At 37.1% G+C, this 19,405-nt stretch overlaps 1 protein-coding gene across 11 annotated transcripts in view; it reads left to right on the top strand.

The window, feature by feature from the left end:
* The window catches only part of LOC140738806 (SRSF protein kinase 2-like), a 201,307-nt gene that overhangs the window by 41,978 nt on the left and 139,924 nt on the right, over positions 1-19,405 (top strand). For 8 of the 11 annotated variants that reach the window (XM_073066663.1, XM_073066664.1, XM_073066662.1 and 5 more), the window contains one exon: positions 6,689-6,752. The exons of the other annotated variants lie outside the window; for them this stretch is intronic. In XM_073066663.1, coding sequence (XP_072922764.1) covers positions 6,689-6,752 — 64 coding nt within the window. The remainder of the gene's footprint in view (positions 1-6,688; positions 6,753-19,405) is intronic. 11 annotated transcript variants of the gene reach the window in all.

Raw genomic sequence — 19,405 nt, 5'->3', positions numbered from 1 at the left:
CCTCCTTTATTGTTGACTGGGCCTACATTCTCCCAAGTTATCCTTTTGCTGTTGATGTCTGTATAAGAATGACTGATGAAATTAGGGAATTTCATGGTGAGTTATAGAAACAAGTCCAAAAAAGCTGGCAGTGAACTGGTTGTCTTCAAAGTATTGTATGTGAAGAGCTAGCTCATGTAAGTAGCAAAGGGCCATACAGAAATTTCGGAAGTATGCATGCAGAGAGACCTCTACGCACTCAAAATGATGTTACTACTATTATTTTTGTCAGTTGATAAATAATCTATTGAATTTTTATTTTTCCATGACCATTTTGCATTGCCAGACTGCTAAAGTATTCCTTAAATGAAAGAAATGAACATGCTTCAAAGCCTTTAATAAAACTGCTAGTGCCTCCAAATGAAAAATAAACAAGATCTGCAAAAGATGACGTAATCTCTCCTGGCTCAAGGCAGAGCTTTTGTCTCAGACCCTTCAAATTGCCCTAGTATTATTGCTTGGGACTACACCCTGAACCCTGTCTCTCCATTTTAAAAAAATCACTGGAACAGAACATTTAAAGGCCCTTTCAGTTTTCTTCCTGTCTAATCTTCCACTTCCTTTTTAAAATAAAAAAAACCTTTTGCAGTAGTCGTGGTTCATTAATATCTTTGTATATTTCTTTCAGTGTTAGAAGTAAAAGAATAATGTTTTAAATGATATGTGTCCCATTATCTTATTCATCTGGCTTCAGCAGTACAATTGACCTTTGATTAGCAGTCAGTGAATGGCATAATAACACAATAGCCTCTTTCTTAAAATAGACAGATACATACATTCATCAAAACATAACAGCCATGAATTGCAAGAGCTTTATTGCACAGAATCTAATTTTTCATAGTAATATAAAGATAACCTCAAAAGATTCTGACTACGTATATTATATAATGAAATATAAAATCTTCAATCTATTTGTAACAAAATACCATTAAATCCAAAGGCAAACAGACCTTGAGATAATTTGCAAATAGAGGGAGGAAAGAAATGGTATGGTCTTATTCAAGCAATACCCAATTCAAGCTTGATATTTTTAAAATTCCTACATATTTACAATAACAATGTATTTATTTAGAGTCATAAACACAGTAATTTCGTAAACTTCACAGGAACATTATCAATCAACATTTGATCAAACAACATATGGGGATATTAGATTGGAAGCTTTATTGGGGGGAAGTAGAGTGATGTAGAAACTGACATAGGAAATCTCAGGAGACCCTGACAGCTGAAAGCAAGAGGCTGAGTCATCAATGGAGGAATAATTAAATTCAGGGATGATATAATGATAAGAATTGGTGGAGAGCAGCTATGTCAAAGGATTATAAAGCTGATAAGATTACCCAATATAGGAAAGATGATATTAAAAGGGATATAGAAACAATGGTATGTATTTTAAAATAGATATGTTATTTAACCGGAAGTATATGTGGGTCAACAAAATCAGGTGTAAGGGGTGAACAGGTCTCTATGTACTTGCAAATAATGAAAAATTGGAGTGTCTTCAGATTTATGAAGATTGGCTTAGTGGGGCTGACCAAGAAGCTCAACAAAATGCTGGAAGAACTCAGCAGGCCAGGCAGCAGCTATGGAAAAGAGTAAAAAGTCAATGTTTGGAGCTGAGATCCTTCTTCAGGACTCGGGTCTTGAAGAAGAATTCTGGTCTGAAACATCGACTATTTACTCTTCTGCGTAGATGCTAACTGGCCTGCTGAGTTCCTCCAGCATTTTGTGCCTGACCAAGAAGCTGGAAGGTATCAAAGGCAACAGGAAGTAACCCATGTAAAGCAGAGCTGAGTAGCTGTGCAGGTAAAAATAGACAGTTCTGGCAATGTTGTGGACAGGTGGCTCAAAATGTACCTTAAGATCAAAAAATGACAGCAAAGAGTTCAAACAATAGTTCAATTTTAGGCCACTGCTTGGGATAGGAATGGAGTCCATAGGTAACAAGCAGTTTGCAGTAGAGCCCAAGTTAGTAGCTTCCCAAATTTTAATTGCAGGGAGCATTTACTCATTCAGTCCAAGATGCTGGACAGTTTAGGGATTGGACCAGATTTGCTGTAATATCTTGGCCAAAAGGAATGCCAACAGGAATATTGAGAGGGCACTATTTCAAATTTTAAGAAGTCCTTTGATCCTAATATTTGTCAATGAAGAGCTGCAGACAGGAATCAATAACCTCATACTTCAGAAATGCCATATTCCTAATCATCTTTGAAATGAGACAATTCAATTGTGGTAACTACAGAGGGTCTCTGATATTTGCCAGAGTCCTCAGAAGAGTGTGCCCTGAGGATACCACCTTCCAGTGGTTGAAGAATTGATCCTCAACTTATAATATATTTTTCCATCTGGAGGAGCAGTCAACTTGATCTTCACAAAAAAAACCTCCAAGAAAAATGCAGGGGAAATGACAAGGCACCATACATGGTTTTTCTCAACCTTATTAAAGTATTTAACTCCATCATTCAGATGGTCTGTGGTATATTTTTCTTGAATTCAGCTACCCACAGAATATATCCTCAGTTGTGTTTTCTCTGTGACAACATGCCCCTACTTCCTATATCTCATAGCCAACACTTGAGAAAGGTGGGCTTAACAATAAAATTCACCATTATCTTCAACGCAGCAGCATTGCTGTTGGTTGATTACAGAAGATATTTGAAGGTTTCAAATTCATGATGTATTGGTCAGCAATGACCCTACTTCCCTTATAATTTTAAGAATTGAATTGAATAAATTGGACAGCACCTTGAGGTACTTGAGAGGTCATTGGTCAAGGATTCCTCAGAGTCAGTGGATATGTTGCATATTTATCAAGAATGCTTTGAGCACATTCAGAACCATTTGGATGTGAACCTGAAGAGCTGTGAACTGCAGTATTATAGGCCTGTATTACTTGCCTGATGAGCATGGATGGTATAGGCTAGATGGTCTGTGTCATAAATCATATGTCATTCTGAGATCGTTGAACATTGCTACGTGTTGATAGAAGATCTGGAGAATATTTAACTTGAATATAGTAGAAAAGTCATCTGATATTTCTGCATGTTAAAAAAAGAAAGGTAATAATTAAGTTTAAATCATTATTCTTGTTCACAACTAGGCAGCCCAATTTTGTTGTTAATTAATCTCAAAACCCAGATCAAGAAAAATCTTGCCAAAATCTAAATTTGTGATTGCTAATTCCAAAGAAGATACATGTTCAAAATATGAAGTAATATGTAGCTAGTGGATCAGGCATCTTTTGAGGAAGAACGGCAGGGTTGATGATTTTCATAGCAACTAAATATTTTTTCAGGTATTTACCATTACCAGGATTGGCTTAAACACTCAGTTGTTTAAAATTAGTGAAGAGTGTTGAGTCAGCCAGTGGTGAAGTGGCTGGTTTTCATCAGCATACACGTAAAAATTGAGGCTGTGGTGTAACCCAGGAACAGCTTACAAATGAGAAATAGGGTGCCAACTAATAGATCCTGAGATGATCAAAGTTAATACCAACAAAGGACTAAGTAGAGTCCTACAGCACTACAAAACAGAAACAAGCCCTTCAGGTTTGTGCCAGCCTGGTATTCTGCTAGTTATATCTATCCAAACTTCTGTTAGGTGTTTGAATTGAACACACATATATCACTTCTGCTGGCATCTTGTTCCATACTTGCACCACCCTTGGTGAAGAAGATCTCCCTCAGATTACCATTAAAGATTTCACCTTTCACCCTAAGTCTAAGACTTCTTGTTCTTGTCTTGCCCAACCTCAGGAGGAAAAAGCCTGGATGCATTCACCCTTTTTGTGTCCCACATAATTTTGTATACCTCTAGCAGATCTATGCTCATTCTCCTGCGCTCCAGAATAAACTCCTAACCTATTCAACCTTTTCTTATTGCTCAAGTCTTTAAGTCCCGGCAACATCCTTGTGAATATTTTTTCTGCCCTCTTTCAAACTTATTAATAACTTTCCTGTCAGTGAATGACCAGAACAGCACACAATACTTAAATGCCTTATAGAACTTCAACATCTATTGTCTACTACCATTCTTTAGCTTCTCCTGCTAAGCCAATGTTGATTCCAATTGACTACTTCATTCTGAATTCCAAGAGATCTAACCTTCTGGACCAGCCTGTCATATGGAACTTTGTCAAAGGCTTATCTAAAGTCCATGTAGACAATGTCCACATGTCTTTCCTCCATCAACCTTCTTGATAGTGCCCTCAAAACTCTATAAGATAGGGTAGATGTGACCTGCAATGCACAGAGTCATGTTGATTATTCCTAAACAGGCACTATCTATGCAATACTTAATATATCTTGTTCATTAGAATACCTTCCAATATTTTACCCATGACTGACAACAGGTTTACCAGCTTTCAATTCCCTAGCTTATTCTTAGAGTCTTTCTTGAACAATGGAATGACATTAGCAATCCTTCGACACCTCACCCACAGCTGTTTTAAAAAGCTCTGCCAGGGCCTTTGCAATTTCTTCAATGCTCCCACAAGGTCTAGCAGGACATTTTGACAAGCCGTAGGGATTTATCCAACCTAATTCACTCCAGGATAGCAAGCACTCCCCTTCCACAATCTGGATATGGTTCATGAGATCACTGCTCTTTTGCCTCAGTCTGTAAAATCCGTCTATCTCTTGATGCAAAAAACAAATATCTCCCCCAACTCTTTTGGCTCCATGCATGGACAACCACACTGATCTTGAAGAGGACCAATTTTGCCCTTACTGTTCTCTTCCTCTTAAGCTAGCTGTAGAAGCCTTTGGGATTTTATGGGTAAGTCAATATGGTTGATTCTGTAGTCAGTTAAAAATGTACCAAGTAAATCGGGATTCACAAAGTTGGGCAATGTTGGAGATATGTTAGAAGAGAATTCATTGTGGTGCTTTGTTAACTGATTATTTATTGCCATCTACAATTTATAGAGAAGATATCATAGTATCATGAACATATTATTAGGTGGCCTAAACTTCAGGGACAACTGAGCGTAACTTTCTAAAATCAGCGGATAGGTATGTAGGGCAGTATCTGCATCAGGATTAACATTTGTCAGGGGAAAATCTGGGTGGTGTGTATGTCTACACAACATCACACTGCCTCCAGGTTTCTTCTTTCATCTCTAATGAATCTTATTTTCACTAATTTTTAATTTTTAATACTTTTATAAAACTTTTTCCATTCCTCTTCAATTCTTTGCAGTTTATTACAAATTTTATTTATCATTGTTAGTTACAATGTTAGTCCCCTTGTAAAGTATACTTTATTTTCATCATTCTATTGATGAGTAACAATTAACCTGAATGACAATGTACAGACTAAATTACCACATGTAAACATTGCCCATTGCTTTTCCTCTGCTCATTGCAACTTTTTCAGTTGAGGTTTTTAAAAATGATTTTGTTCCTTAGATTACAGAAATTTCCCTTCCTATGCATTATCTCTTAATTATCTCTACTTTTCAGTAATTTTGCATCCCCTCCAACCCCATAGATGTAATTTTCAACCATTTTGTTCTTTTCATTGATTATTTTTCTCACTTTATTTCTCAGAAGCAATCATAGCAATTGCTCTTTTCAAAAGTGAATGCTGACGCTGTTAGAAGTCTGAGACAAAGGCAGATTTCAAAAACAGCAATATCTGTAAAGAGAGCTATTGAGTCTCTTTGCAGATAAAATATTTTAGATTTCTAACTAATCTTGTCAGCTTGGTTTCATCATCTGTTAAGCACTTTAGTTGCCAGCTTATACTAGTATATAATACTTAAAGCAAATATCTTTTACTTGTTCTTTCCTTCTTATTTTGTCAATGGTCAATCTGCTATATTTCATTTCTGATAAAGATATCTCACATGAAATGTTAACCTGTTTTGAACTGGAAAGGTATCATATAGTGAATGAGTTGCTGTTTGTTTGGATTATTTTTCTTTATTGCAGTTTAACAATATTTCCTTTTTTTAAATTTTGATATAACAATGCATGAATTACCTTTGGTCTACATTATTGTACCCAGGTGTACAATTACACTAACCAAAGAAACACAAGTTTAAATAATTGAGCATTTTAGGTATTCTGATCTCAATTTGCTTTTGTAAAATTTTGAACATTTATTACGTATGTCTTAGCTTTTTAATTAGGCAATTCAAATTGCTTTGCAACAGCATTACGTAACTAAGAAGTAAATAGAATAGCTGGCTAAAATTTACTAGCAAAGGCACAGTGTAATATTTGCAGCATCACTGAGAGAGAACTGATATAAAATAGTTTATTTGGTGAGAAAACATTTTAATACACTGTTCATCTGATGCAGCTTTAAAAAAAAGCTCTGCTGATCCATTATTACTCTGTCTGGTGTGACATAAATTGTATGTTGGTACAGCCTGGAAAGCTACCCCTACATTGCAAAAAGTGGTACTGTACTTCCTGTTTTCATAAACGGTCATGTGCACATTTTAGTGAAGCTTGATTCCTCTGGAGCTTTCTCTCCCTCCCTCCCTCTATTTTTCAGAAGCAGTGAATTACAGTACACGCAGAAGCATTTGAAACCTGTGGCCTCAGTCTGGTTTAGCCAGAATATCTAAATTTTGAAGATAAGGTTTTTGAAAAGAAACCAGAGGTACTTGGCTCTGAACGTTTTCTAATTTTTCCAGAAACCAAGCAGAAGATTGAGCTGCTGATGTCAGTTAACTCTGGGAAGTCGTCCTCTTCAGAAAGGTACAGCAAACATCCATTGCACCCAGAATTGATGATAAAGGCAGACAGTGGGAAATCTGAAGGAGGGCGGGAGGGAAGGAGAAAGGAGCTGCCGATGTTGAAACGTCAGCTAAGAAAGCTTCACTGCATTGGTTAACGTACATTTTTCAGTATCTATTTTTATTCTGGAGGCTTGTTGCTTTTATTGAGGGTATCTGAGGCTAATTCATTTGTGTATTATGCTAACTAGCTGCATTACTTAAATCAAATAGCAAACATTAATGTGCTGCATATTATTATACTAATGTAAGTTTTTTTTCCTCCTGCTGTGACATGCACAGAACATTAATGCAGAACATCCCACTTACTATAATGCCTTTTAAGCCTGAGCCAGTTCTGAAAAGGAGTGTCTGTTTCTTGGACATGAAATCACCAACCCACAAATTAGTCAATGAGGCAGACATGCTGCTGCTTAATGGTTCTGTTCTATGAGAACATATTTATCTGATGCAGTAATGTTTCATACCTATGTGAAGATAACTGATTTGTAACGTTTATAAAGCCATACCTTGTTCTTTTTACCAAACAAAAATCAATATTAATTGAAAGAATTAACAAATGGAGGTTGTAAAACGTCAATGTAATTTACTCAGTTAAGGGCTTTTAAATGGTTGAATTTACCATCTTGCATCAGTAATTAACAGCTTCTATTAAGAGATTAGGAAAAATAAAATGTTAAGGTGTACATTTGCTTTTCAGTCAGCCATGATTACTAATTGCACATTTTTGATGAAGCCATGCTCAAGATTTCTGAATGTACAGCTTTATGAGGTTGTAGGGAAGAAAACCTATGGACTGAGTATCAGACAGCTACTCTGCTGTGACAAAACTTTGCATTCATTGCTTTTGGAGAGTACTGCAGCAAAATGTTGTATTGAAATGGAATTACAGGTTTAGTAATGGAGAATTAATTATTATTAACTTAAAAGCTTAATTATGTATTTGTGATTAGCAGGGTAATGTACATTTAAATGTAATAGAAGTGGCTGATTTGTAAAACTTACCAATCACCCAGTAAAGAAAAGGAATTCATTGAGGTTTACTACCAGTTAACTTGCTATTTATGACTTAAGAGAGACTTGAGTTGGCTGATCAGTGCTAGAATATGCAGTGCATTTCTTGATTTGCTACTTGGTCGCTTTGAAAATTGCTGTATTAAATTAATTGAACTCTTTAATGCTATTTTCCTCTTTGGATTCAGAGTTTCAAAAAGACAAAAGTATTTCACAGTATTTCTCTACTTTATTGTAAACATTTTATAGATGGTGTTTCTCTCTTGCCATTGCTCAAAATAAGTTTGTAATGTTTCATAGCAGTAATGGTGATACAAACAGAATGTACCAGGGAAGCCATTACAGAAATTAAATAGGACTTTTACAGCAGGACTATGCTTTATAAGTAAACCTGATGTTACATTGATATGTTTACATCTACATCACCCATTTAGATGCATTTGGCAACTTTCATTTGGAATAAAAACATACAAAACTCAGATTATTTCTCTCTGTAGCAACTCGTGTTGTAACCTTTCTCCCCACTTGGGTGATTAACTCTAAGTAAATGGGAACTTCCGTATTTCTATTTAGGTACCATCATAATGCTTTGGAAAATTATACTAGTCTGATTTTAATGCATATTTCTAACAGACTCTATTTTAATTCCAAATTCCAATACTCTTTATAAGGTAGTGAATTAAGCTGTGAAAAATGTTTGACAGGGTTAGCAGGGTCCTTGGACTATATTATTTGCAATTTCCTTCAGAATACTTTTTAATTACTCTTTCTAATCTTCATTTCATATGTGGCTTCCGACAGTCAGGAGTCAAACTTGTAGGTTGATTCTTTTCTTTCCCTCTTCAGTGCTCCCTTCACATGGGAAGGTTGTGCAGATCAGAATGTTGTCATTCCTTTATTGGCCATGATTATGTTCAAGAAATTTATATGACAATATTATGTTTGTACTTTGATAAGGAATATGATGCTTATTAGTTACTTGGTGTAATATTGTCTAGAATGGAATGTATTTTCATCAAACAGCTACAGTGTGCTGAATGACCCAGTGGCTGTACACTCATAAATTCCTTTCATGCTGACAGTTAAACCTTGATTCTTCATGGATAGCGGTAGTGTAGATAATCCAATTTATTATCACTGTCTCATACTGGTATTATGTGAAATTTGCTGTTTTGTGGCAACAGTGCATAAACTTAATATATTGTACAAAATAAAGAGCAAAAAAAAAGAGGTAGTTTTCATGGGTTCATGTACCGTTCAAAAATCTGATAACAGAGGGGAAAACACTGCTCTAAAATCATTGAATGTTGTTCTTCCAGCTGCTTTTCATCCCTGACAGTAGTATTGTGAAGGTCCTTAACGATGGATGTTTTCTTCTTGAGGCACTTTCTCGAGAAGAAATCCTTGATCGTGGGAAAAGTCATTCCCACGATGGAACTAGATGAGTCTGCAACTTACTGTAGCTTCTTGCAATCCTCTGCATTGGAACCTCCATACCAGGTTGTGATGCAACCAGTCTGAATGCTCTCCACTGTAAATGTTTTGAAATTTGCTAGTCTTTGGTGACATACCAAATCTCTTCAAACTCCCAAAAAAGAAGAATCGCTAATATTGAGTCCTTGGTCTTGTTTATGTTGAGCGGAAAGTTGTTGTTATGATATCACTCAACCAGCTGATTTATCTCACTCCTGTACACATTCTTGTTGCCATCTGAAATTTTACCAACAGCAGTGGTGTCATCTGTGAATTTATAAATGGCATTTAAGCTGTGCTTAGCCAGACAGTAATGAGTAGAGATAGTAGGGTAGCGAGGTATGCCTGTGTTGATGACCAATAAGAGGAGATGTTGTCAGTGATCTGTACTGAATGTGGTCTTCAGGAAGTCTTCAAGAATTCCATACCAGAAGCCCAGGGTTATAAGCTTGGTGATTAATACTGACATATATTTTGTTGTTGTCTAGGCACGCCAAAGCAGAGTAGCGAGCCATGGAGATTGTGACCTGTTGTGGTAGTAGGTAAATTGCTCAGGTCCTTGCTCAGGCAGGAGCTTATTCAGTTAAATGAAGGAAAAGAATATACTGTAAATAGGAAACATTAAGTTAATGTAGAGGAATATGTCAGTAACCTTGTGTTTCATGCAGTTCAAAATTGATAATTGCTAAACTTGAATGTTACGAGGATATACACTCAGTGGCCACTTTATTAGGTACAGTTGTGGAACCTGGTGTGATCTTCTGCAGTATCTCATCCATTTCAAGGTTTCATGTGTTGTGCATTCATAGATGCCCTTCTGCACGCCAGTGTTATTTGAGTTACTGTTGCCTTCTTCTCAGCTTGAATGAGTCTGGCCATTCTCCTCTGATTGCTCTAATTAACAAGACATTTTTGTCCATAGAACTGTTGCTCACTGGATGTAGTTTTATTTTGCACGCCATTCTCTGTAAACTCTAGAGACTTGCATGTGGAAATCTCAGGAGATGTGCAGTTTCTGAGAAACACAAACCACCCCATCTGACACCAACAATCATATGATAGTTAAAGTCATGTAGAACACATTTCTTCCCTGTTCTGATGTTCGGTCTGAACTGATTGGCTGGTAAGATACTTGTACTAACGAGGTGAACAGGTCTACCAAATAAAGTTGCCCCTGAGTGCAGAGTCAACAGTTTTGGAGAATTTGCTTGGGAATTTAAACCTACTGTCTATTAGAAAGATGAGACTTCAAAGAGACTGGATTAAGGTTTTTAAGATTATGTGAGTATTTAACAACGTCAAAATTAAAAATGAAAATATTGGAAGCATCAAGTCAGACAGAATCTATGGGGGAAAAAACTTTAATGTTTCAGATAAGCGTTCCTTTATCAGAACTGCTAAAGAGAAAACAAGTTGTTTCAAGTTCAGACAAGAGACAAGACAGTGTATTGGACAAAGGAAATATCTCTGCTAGGTTGCAGTGAAGGATAAATTGTACAATTTATCTAGTCAAAGGGTTAATCGGGGCATTTGGTCAAATACTCAGCGATTATGCAAAGTATAACAAGATTTACTTGAAATATCCAGAGCTGTTATATGGCAAGAAGTTAACTGACAGTCCACATTCAGATCAAAAGGTATTTGTAAAGAGAGAGAATATTCCAAATTAACCAGAACAGCTAAGAAAATAAAAACCCAGATACAGCAGACATCTATTCAGTGATGCACTAAAAAAAAGCAGTATTCCATAATGAATGAATCCCCTCTAAAACATGTAGTTGGAAGCTGAGGCTTGGAGAAGCTGTACAAAGATTTTATCATCATGCTTACAGCTTTTTGAACAGAAATAATACAACTTATAAGACCAATATTAGAGCAGAAATTCCATTGTGTACATATGCTGATGAAGGCACTCTCAAGTCTGAACTTAAATTTCGGTTTAGGTGGGTTGGTAATGACATCTGACAACTGAGAAGAGAGGTGTTTATAGATTGTCGGATGCTACTACATCCTTGATTAAAGCCTTTGGGAAATAATTCCTATTGGGAAAATTGAATTTTGAGTTTTGGAGTGCTCCTAGATATGTCTGCTGAAAAACATTTTGGCTTGCAGTTTTCAATCGGTTATATTTTGAACACAATTTACATAATGAGGTAAATTTTGGAAGCAGTTTGGTACTTGTGATCCCTACTACATATGCACACTTAATAACAAGCAACCAGAATGAATTTCTACCTTTTTATAATTTGAAGACCACAACATGAATAAGCAAAAACACATTTTTAATTATCTGGGAATGTTGCATTTTTTTAAACCTATGTTTTGGAAGTTAGAACTAAGGGTACCTGGAAATATTCAGATATTCATCAGTCTCGTTCCAGGAGACTGTGTGGCCTGTGAGCAGATTTTACTATTTGAAGTCACTAAACCAGATCAATAAAATTAAGATGAATTTTCTCAAATTTAATTTTATTTTAAAGCAGATTATTTGGACAGTGTTTCTATGTTACTGGGTTAGTGCACTGACTATCTATAATAGAAAGCAGTAATTAAATGATGTTGAGGTATGCCATTTATCCTAAATTGCCTATAAATAGCAAAATAAGATTCTATAAAGCTTAATAATTTTGACTTCAACTGACCTAATTTTAAAGTTGTTAGTGCATATTTGAAAATGGTCTGTTACTATTTTAATCTTTGCAGAGATATTTTAGCACAAAGATAAAAGTTGGGAGGATTACCTCAGTTACTAATGAAATGCTCACGGATTTCCACTTGTATCAACTCTCATTTTACCTTGGCAAGCACAACAATATTCTCCAAACAACAAATGAGATGAATGAACACTTAACAAGATATTGCCTTCTGTATAAATCCTTATTCCAGCTGTATTCATTTTTAAATGGATTCATGCTTCATAAGCATTTTATCTGATTTAATTTTTTACTATTATTTGTACTGTTGAAACATCCAAGTTCAAACAAGTTCATAATCAAAGTACATTTATGTCACCATATATTACCCTGAAATTCATTTTCTTGTGGGCATTCATAGTAAAGACAAAGAAACAGAATAAACTCAATGAAAAACTACACACAGTAAGACGGAAAAATAACCAATGTGCAAAAAGCAACAAACTACAAATATATAGTAAAAGAAAGAAAAACAAAATAACAAAAATAAATAACCAAATAAGCAATAAATATTGAGAACATGTGATGAAGATTCCTTGAAAGAGAGTCCATAGGTAGTGGGAACTGTTCACTGTTGGGGTGAGTGAAGTTAGCTCCTCTGGTTCAAGAGCCTGATGCTTGAGGGGTAATAACAGTTCCTGAACCTATTAGTGTTGGTCCTGAGGCTCCTGTCCCTCCATTCGGATGGCAGTAGCGAGAAGAGAGCATGGCCAAGATGGTGAGGTTCTTGATGGATGCTGCTTTTCTGTGACAGTGTTCCTTGTAATGTGCTTAGTGTTTGTGAGGGCTTTACCTATGATGGACTGGGCTGTATCCACTACTTTTTGTAGGTTTTTCCATTCAAGGGCATTGGGGTTTCTGTACCAGGCTGTGATGCAACTAGTCAGTAGACATTCCACCATGCATATGTAGGTGGTTTGTCAACATTTTAGATGTTGTGCCAAATCCTCACAAACATGCCATGCTTTCTTTGTAATGGCACTTGCGTGTTGGGACCCAGGACACATCCTCTAACGCATATATGTCAAACTCAAGGCCCGCAGGCCAAATCCGGCCCGCGGTGGAATTATCTTTGGCCCGCGAGATAATATCTAATTACTATTAAAGCTGGCCCCAGTAATTGAAGCGCCTATGACGTATGGTATGGCTAATGCTGAGTTTATTCAGGTACCAGGTTTTCAGGGTTTTTAGTGTTTATTCGGCAGTCTTGCTCGGCAGTCTTCTTCATAAGAAACGGAATTTGTAAAGTGAAACACTTTGTAGTTATAGCAGAGACTGAGACACATGAGAGCAGGCTGAAAAAACGGAGGCAACGAAAGCTGCGTTCGCACGTGTCCAACTGATCCGGCCCGCATGAAGCTGCATTTTGCTCAATCCGGCCCATGACCTAAAATGAGTTTGACACCCCTGCTCTAACGTGATAATGCTGAGGAAGTTGCTGACCCTCTCCAGCTTTGATTCTTTGATGAGGACTGGCTCATGGACTTCTGGTTTCCTTCTCCTTCAGTCAATTATCAGCTCTTTGATTTTGCTGATATTGGGTAAAAGATTGTTGTTATGGCACCATTCAGCCAGATTTTGAATCTTCTTCCTGCATGCTGATTTTCCAGCACCTTTGATTCAGCCAATAACAGTGTTTTCATCAGCAAACTTAAATATGGCATTGGAATTGTATTTAGCCTGAGTCATGTATAAAACGAGTAGAGAAGGTGGTGGCGGAGGCTAAGCACACAGCCTTGTGGTGCACCTGTGCTGATGGGGATTGTGGAGGAGATCTTGTTGCCAAACTGAACTGCTGAACTGACTGAGGTCTGTAAGTGAGGAAGTTGAGGATCTAGTTGCACAAGGAGGTATTGATGCATAGGTCTTGGAGGTTATTGTTTAGCTTTGAGGGGATGATAATATTTGAATGCAGAGCTGTAAGTCAATGAAGAGCATCCTGATTTATGCATCCTCACTGTTCAGATGTTCCAGGGTCGAATGAAGAACCCCTTGGGCAGGAGTTTCATCACCAACCTCTCAAAACGCTTCATCACAGTGGATGTAAGGTTCAAAGGTTCATTTTATTATGGAAGTATGTATGCATAACACAACTCTGAAATGTGTCTCTTTTCCAGATAGCCATAGAATCCAGAAAACCATATAAGTAGATGAAAGAAAGACAACCCCCCACATGAAATGAAAAATAGACTAAAATTTGCAAACTCCAAACACCCCCAACCCCTCCATTGCACAAAATCTAACCGATGACCCAAACCCCCAGTCTGCTAATCCACAACAAGAAAGATTGGGCGATAACACTGAAAGAGGCCAATATGAACTAGAGCAACACACACAAAATGCTGGTGGAACGCAGCAGGCCAGGCAGCATCTATAGGGGGAAGCGCAGTTGATGTTTCGGGCCGAGACATCGATGGCACTTCTCCCTATAGATGCTGCCTAGCCTGCTGCGTTCCACCAGCATTTTGTGTGTGTTGCTTGAATTTCCAGCATCTGCAGATTTCCTCGTGTTTGCAATATGAACTAGAGTTAGTTTAAACTACAGTCTAATCCATAAATCTCACAATTTTGATAACATCTCCATGAGCATCAGGACACAGCAGCCCCTCCAAGTATTACTCACTCTCCTCCGTATTTGTCTTGATGTTTCAATCTACCTTGACACTTTAATTGGCAAGTAATGTAGTTGATCATTGCCCCTTGGAAGATGTTGCCTGAGGAATCTTTGTTTGGTGGCACCATCTTAACCAGAAACTGCAACTGGATGATAGTAATTGAGGCAGGTTACCATGCTCTTCTTGCACACTGATAAATATGAAGCCTGCTTGGAGCAGGTGTGTACTTCTGACTGTAAAAGTGAGAGGTTAAAAATATTACTGAACATGCCTGCCAGTTGATCAGCACAGTTCTTTAGTTCTAGGCCAGATCCTCCTGAAAGATGCTGTCACATCAGCCTTGGAGACTGAAGTCACAGAGTTGTCTGGAGCTGTGGGAGTTTGTGAAGGTTTCTCCATGTTTTGTGAGCATAAAGTGAGCATAGAAAGCATTGAGCTCATCTGGGAGTGAAATCTTATGGTCACATTTGTTGCTTGGTTTTACTTTGTAGGTCATACCTCTGCCACACCGTCAAACAAAAACTAACAGATGACCCAAACCTCCAGTTTGCTAATCCGCAACAAGAAAGATTGGGTGAGAACACTGAAATCAGAGGCCGATATGAACTACAGTTAGTTTAAGCTACAGTCTAATCCATAAAGCCCTGCCACGCCTGATGAGCATCCTTCTATGATTCCATTTTTGTCCGGAACTGCCATTTCACATGTGAGGTGGCTTTCTGGAGGTCATACTGTTAACCTGAAATTATTAACCTGCTCAGTTGAGGAAAAACACCAGAGACACAAAATTACCTCTGAAACGGTTTTTATTCAGAGAGGAGTTTGCAGCCCCACGCACTTCGGGCGTAAGGTAGCCAACTCCCAATTTGTTGGTTTACAAAGGTCATACTTATACCCAAAAGCAGGGTACTACATTTGCAAATATGGTTACTGATTCAAATTCATCAATTGATTGGCTATTGCATAGCTAAGCACGTGAAATACTTGGAATAAGCATAGACGCAAGCGTAATACTTGGAATGGGTATGGACGCAAGCAAAACACTCAATAGGTATATAGCTCAAAATACTTTGCTGAACACATTGTCTTGTGGTCGCAAGGTTCCTCTTTTTCCTCAACATGTGGTTGCTACATGCTGTCTGGCATCTTATTTTAGCTACCTCTTCCCTGTCCTCCTACACTTCCACAATGATGTATCCTCTCCCTGGTCCTGTCTACATATTTTGCTACACTTACCCCTCGCCCACCCCTTCTACACGTACCCCTTACCCTCTTCACATTCTCAATACCTGGGACCTCTTGTACTTTACTTGGCTGCCAGACCTTAACTCCTCTGATCTGACCCTCAGCAGATTGTGAATCTTGGTTCATCCAGGGCTGCTGGCTGGGGGAATATGATTTTGTGGGGATACACTCGTCCACAATTAACTTTATAAAGTTTGTGATAACAAACTTGGTTATTTGGTTCAGATCCTCTGAGTTCTGGAACATGGCCCAGTCTGCTGACTCAAATCAGTCCCGTAGTTGCCCCTCTGCCTCCTGCAACCACCTCTTCATTGTCCTTATTTCTGGAGCTGTGCTCTTTAGCCTCTGCCTGTATGGAGGTAGGAGGAGGATAGCTAAGTGATCAGATTTCCCAAAAAGTTGTCTAAACTTGGAAATGTAGACATTTCATATGGCAGTGTAGCAGTGGTTGAATGTGTTGAGACCCTTGGTGCTGCAGGTGGTATAATGATAATTAGGCAAAGATTTCTTCAAGCTAGCTTGATTGAAGTCCCTAGCAACAATTTGAAAGGCATTGGGATAGGCTGTTTCTTGTTTATTTTCGAGGGCTTGCATAACATTGGCCTTTGATGGCATGTAAACTGTGGACAGGGTCACAGAGGAGAACTCTCCCAGTAAGTAGAATGAGTAGAATGGAAGGCACTTAATCATTAGAGGCTCCAGGTTGGAAGAACAAGAATATGACAAGACCGCTATATCTGAGGACCATAGAGGGTTTATATTTTTTATTTGCATATTCCTGTGTAAGAGTTTACATTTCATACTCCTAAAAGCAAAATTTCTGCTTTTGCTAAAAATCTGAAATATTTATGAATATTTATGAATACAGTATGATTTATTGGAATTTTAACAAATCATAGTATATTTAATTTCCATTTGTTTACATTGCTGACCAATTATCGGCCTAATATGTTCAGTTTGTTTCTCTATTCAGAGACGATGCTTTATCTGCGAGATATTTAATTTTTTTTTGTTCTATTTCAAATTTCTGGGCTTTTCGACAGAACTACTAAGATTTCTTCGTATAGATTATTTTGGAAGTTTGTACATGGGACAGAGGTGCACTGATCCTCAATTTTTCTGTTTGATGGTAAATTGATTAATGAGGCTGAAATCAGGAAGTGAAAGGAACTCTGAAAGCTAGTTCACACAAACAAAATTATGCATATAAAATAAAAATAAGCATATTTGTTTGTATATTAGTTTGATTCTTTGACATTATTAATGTGCTGTCTAATTTATTTGTTGAGGGCCTGCCTAATTTGGGAGAAATTTTTAGGTAGGCTATGTTAGGATAGCCTTAATTATTGCAGGTGATTTTTTTTTCCCTTTTATTTCCATTGACTGAGACTTGTAGTCAAGCAGCTTGAATCTTTGTTTATGTAATTAGTGAAGCAACCTTCATTTGGAAAAGAGGCTAAGGAAATTAATATAACAGTTTTATTTATAAGTACGTACATTGTAAATATATGGCTTGTCGGAATATTGCTGTCTCCCCTCAAAATAGACTTAATGCACTCTACATTAATCTTGTAACAGAATAGATAAAAGATAATAATCTGCAATCCTTCAGGATCTTTATGCAGGTTAATCATTTAACATTTAAGAAGCTTTTCACACAATTTTCTTTCTTCAGCCAGCTCCTGCACTAGACATTTCTTGTGAATTTAGAGCCCTGTTACTTAATATGGTCTGTGTGTAATATGTTTCAAGGAAGTTGTCACACTCCACCAATAGAACAAGATAAATAAGAGTATCTGAAGAGTTGATGAAAACTACATTCATTTTTCAATTGATTTTGACTATCTTGTCATTAGTTATTATTACTAATGCTGTAGTTTGTGTGTATGAGATGCTAGCTGGGTGTTAGGATTTGTTCCTACGTAACTGCAAAATGTAAACTGTTTGGTGATAACTTGTCTTGAGTATTAGACACAAAATTTACCATTAATATTGAGGCACATGGATTGGAAAGTATTTTATTAACCTTTTAAGACAGTATATGAAAACTTGTCAGTTGAAAATGGTCTTTAAAGGACAAGAGAGAGCTATTTGAGGGATTTTGCTGTTAAACTTACGATTCATAAACAGTATGTTGGCCATAGACAATGATGAGTGACCATCTATTCAAGGTATAAAGCATATGAAAAGTGGTAGGCAGAGTTTATTTAGGTATTAATATATTCATAATTTCAGCAAGATATAAAAGTATCTGTGAGAAGATGGTAGGTGAGAAGGGAGCAAACATAGACATAGCAGAAAAAGGATTTATAATTACTGCATAGAAATCAATTTTTTTTTTTACAAAAGATAACTATTCAGCTCATTGCATCCAGGCCAGTCAAAATCCACCACCCAGCAATAGAACTGCACATCTCAGTTTATTAAATACACATCCAAGTAATTTTTAAAGTGAAGAGAGTTTCTGCATATAATACCTTTCTTAGAGGCAGTGTTTCTAGACCCATACTATATATTTATACTTTCCCATAACTAAGCTAAATCTAACTAAATTAAGACTATTACCAAAAAATTGCTCTTCCAGAAATGCACCTTCTTGTCCACCCGGTTTGCTTCCCTCAAACTAAATCACTCCCACCCATCCCTCATCTCTTTGAGCAGTTACATACATAAGTCATATTTTAGATATTTTTGTGTATGCTTTGCACCCTTCACACTGATTACATTTCAGTTAATTTGTGGGTAATAGAAATTCTGCAGTGTTTCTGAACTATGGATTTTGTACTTGACAAAGTTACCTACAGATTTGTCCTTCTGTCTTCATTGTACTGTTTGGAAGTTAATAATGCACTCCCTGCTGTGTAATTGTCTTTTTATTGTTCTTTACTTCAAGGCAGAAACCTTATTTCAATTTTTACATCTCTTTTACAGCTAAAATTATTTATTAGTTGTTGTTATCATCACGTTCCTCCGTATCATGTTCGTAAATCATGTAAGCAGTACTTTAGTAAGAAGTAAAACAATGTTGTTCTATGTTACTATCTCTGCCTTTGACTCATCTGCTTTATTCTTTGTTCTTCTTGCAATAAGATGCATTAAGTACAGCCAGATTCCTTTTTCTATTTTGCTTTTGTTTATTCTGCCTTTCAGGCTGTCAAATTTTTTTTTGTCTTCCACTTCCAGAATTCCTTTACTTATGAATCTATACTGAACTTCACATTCTTCTGTCGAGTTGGTTTAAGTCTTTCCCAATAGAACCAGCAAATATCCCTGCTGGGCTATTGATACCTAATACCATAAGATCTAAGAACAGAATTAGGCCATTTGGCCCATTGTCTGGTCCACCATTCTATCATGGCAGATTTATTATCCCTCTCAATCTCAGTCTCCTGCCTTCTCCCTGTGACCTTTGAGGCCCTGTCTAATCAAGAACCTATCAACTTCCATTTTAAATACACTTGGTGACTTGCCTTCACAGCCGTCTATGGCAATGAATTCCACAGATTCACTACACTCTGGCTAAAGAAATTCCTCTTCATCACTGTTCTAAATAGACTTGTCTCTATTCTGAGGCT

The sequence above is a fragment of the Hemitrygon akajei genome, chromosome 14, assembly GCF_048418815.1.
Source record: "Hemitrygon akajei chromosome 14, sHemAka1.3, whole genome shotgun sequence".
Classification (NCBI taxonomy): Eukaryota; Metazoa; Chordata; class Chondrichthyes; order Myliobatiformes; family Dasyatidae; genus Hemitrygon; species Hemitrygon akajei.
Note: the sequence above shows the minus strand (reverse complement) of the source record. Positions and strands in the feature narration are given on the sequence as shown.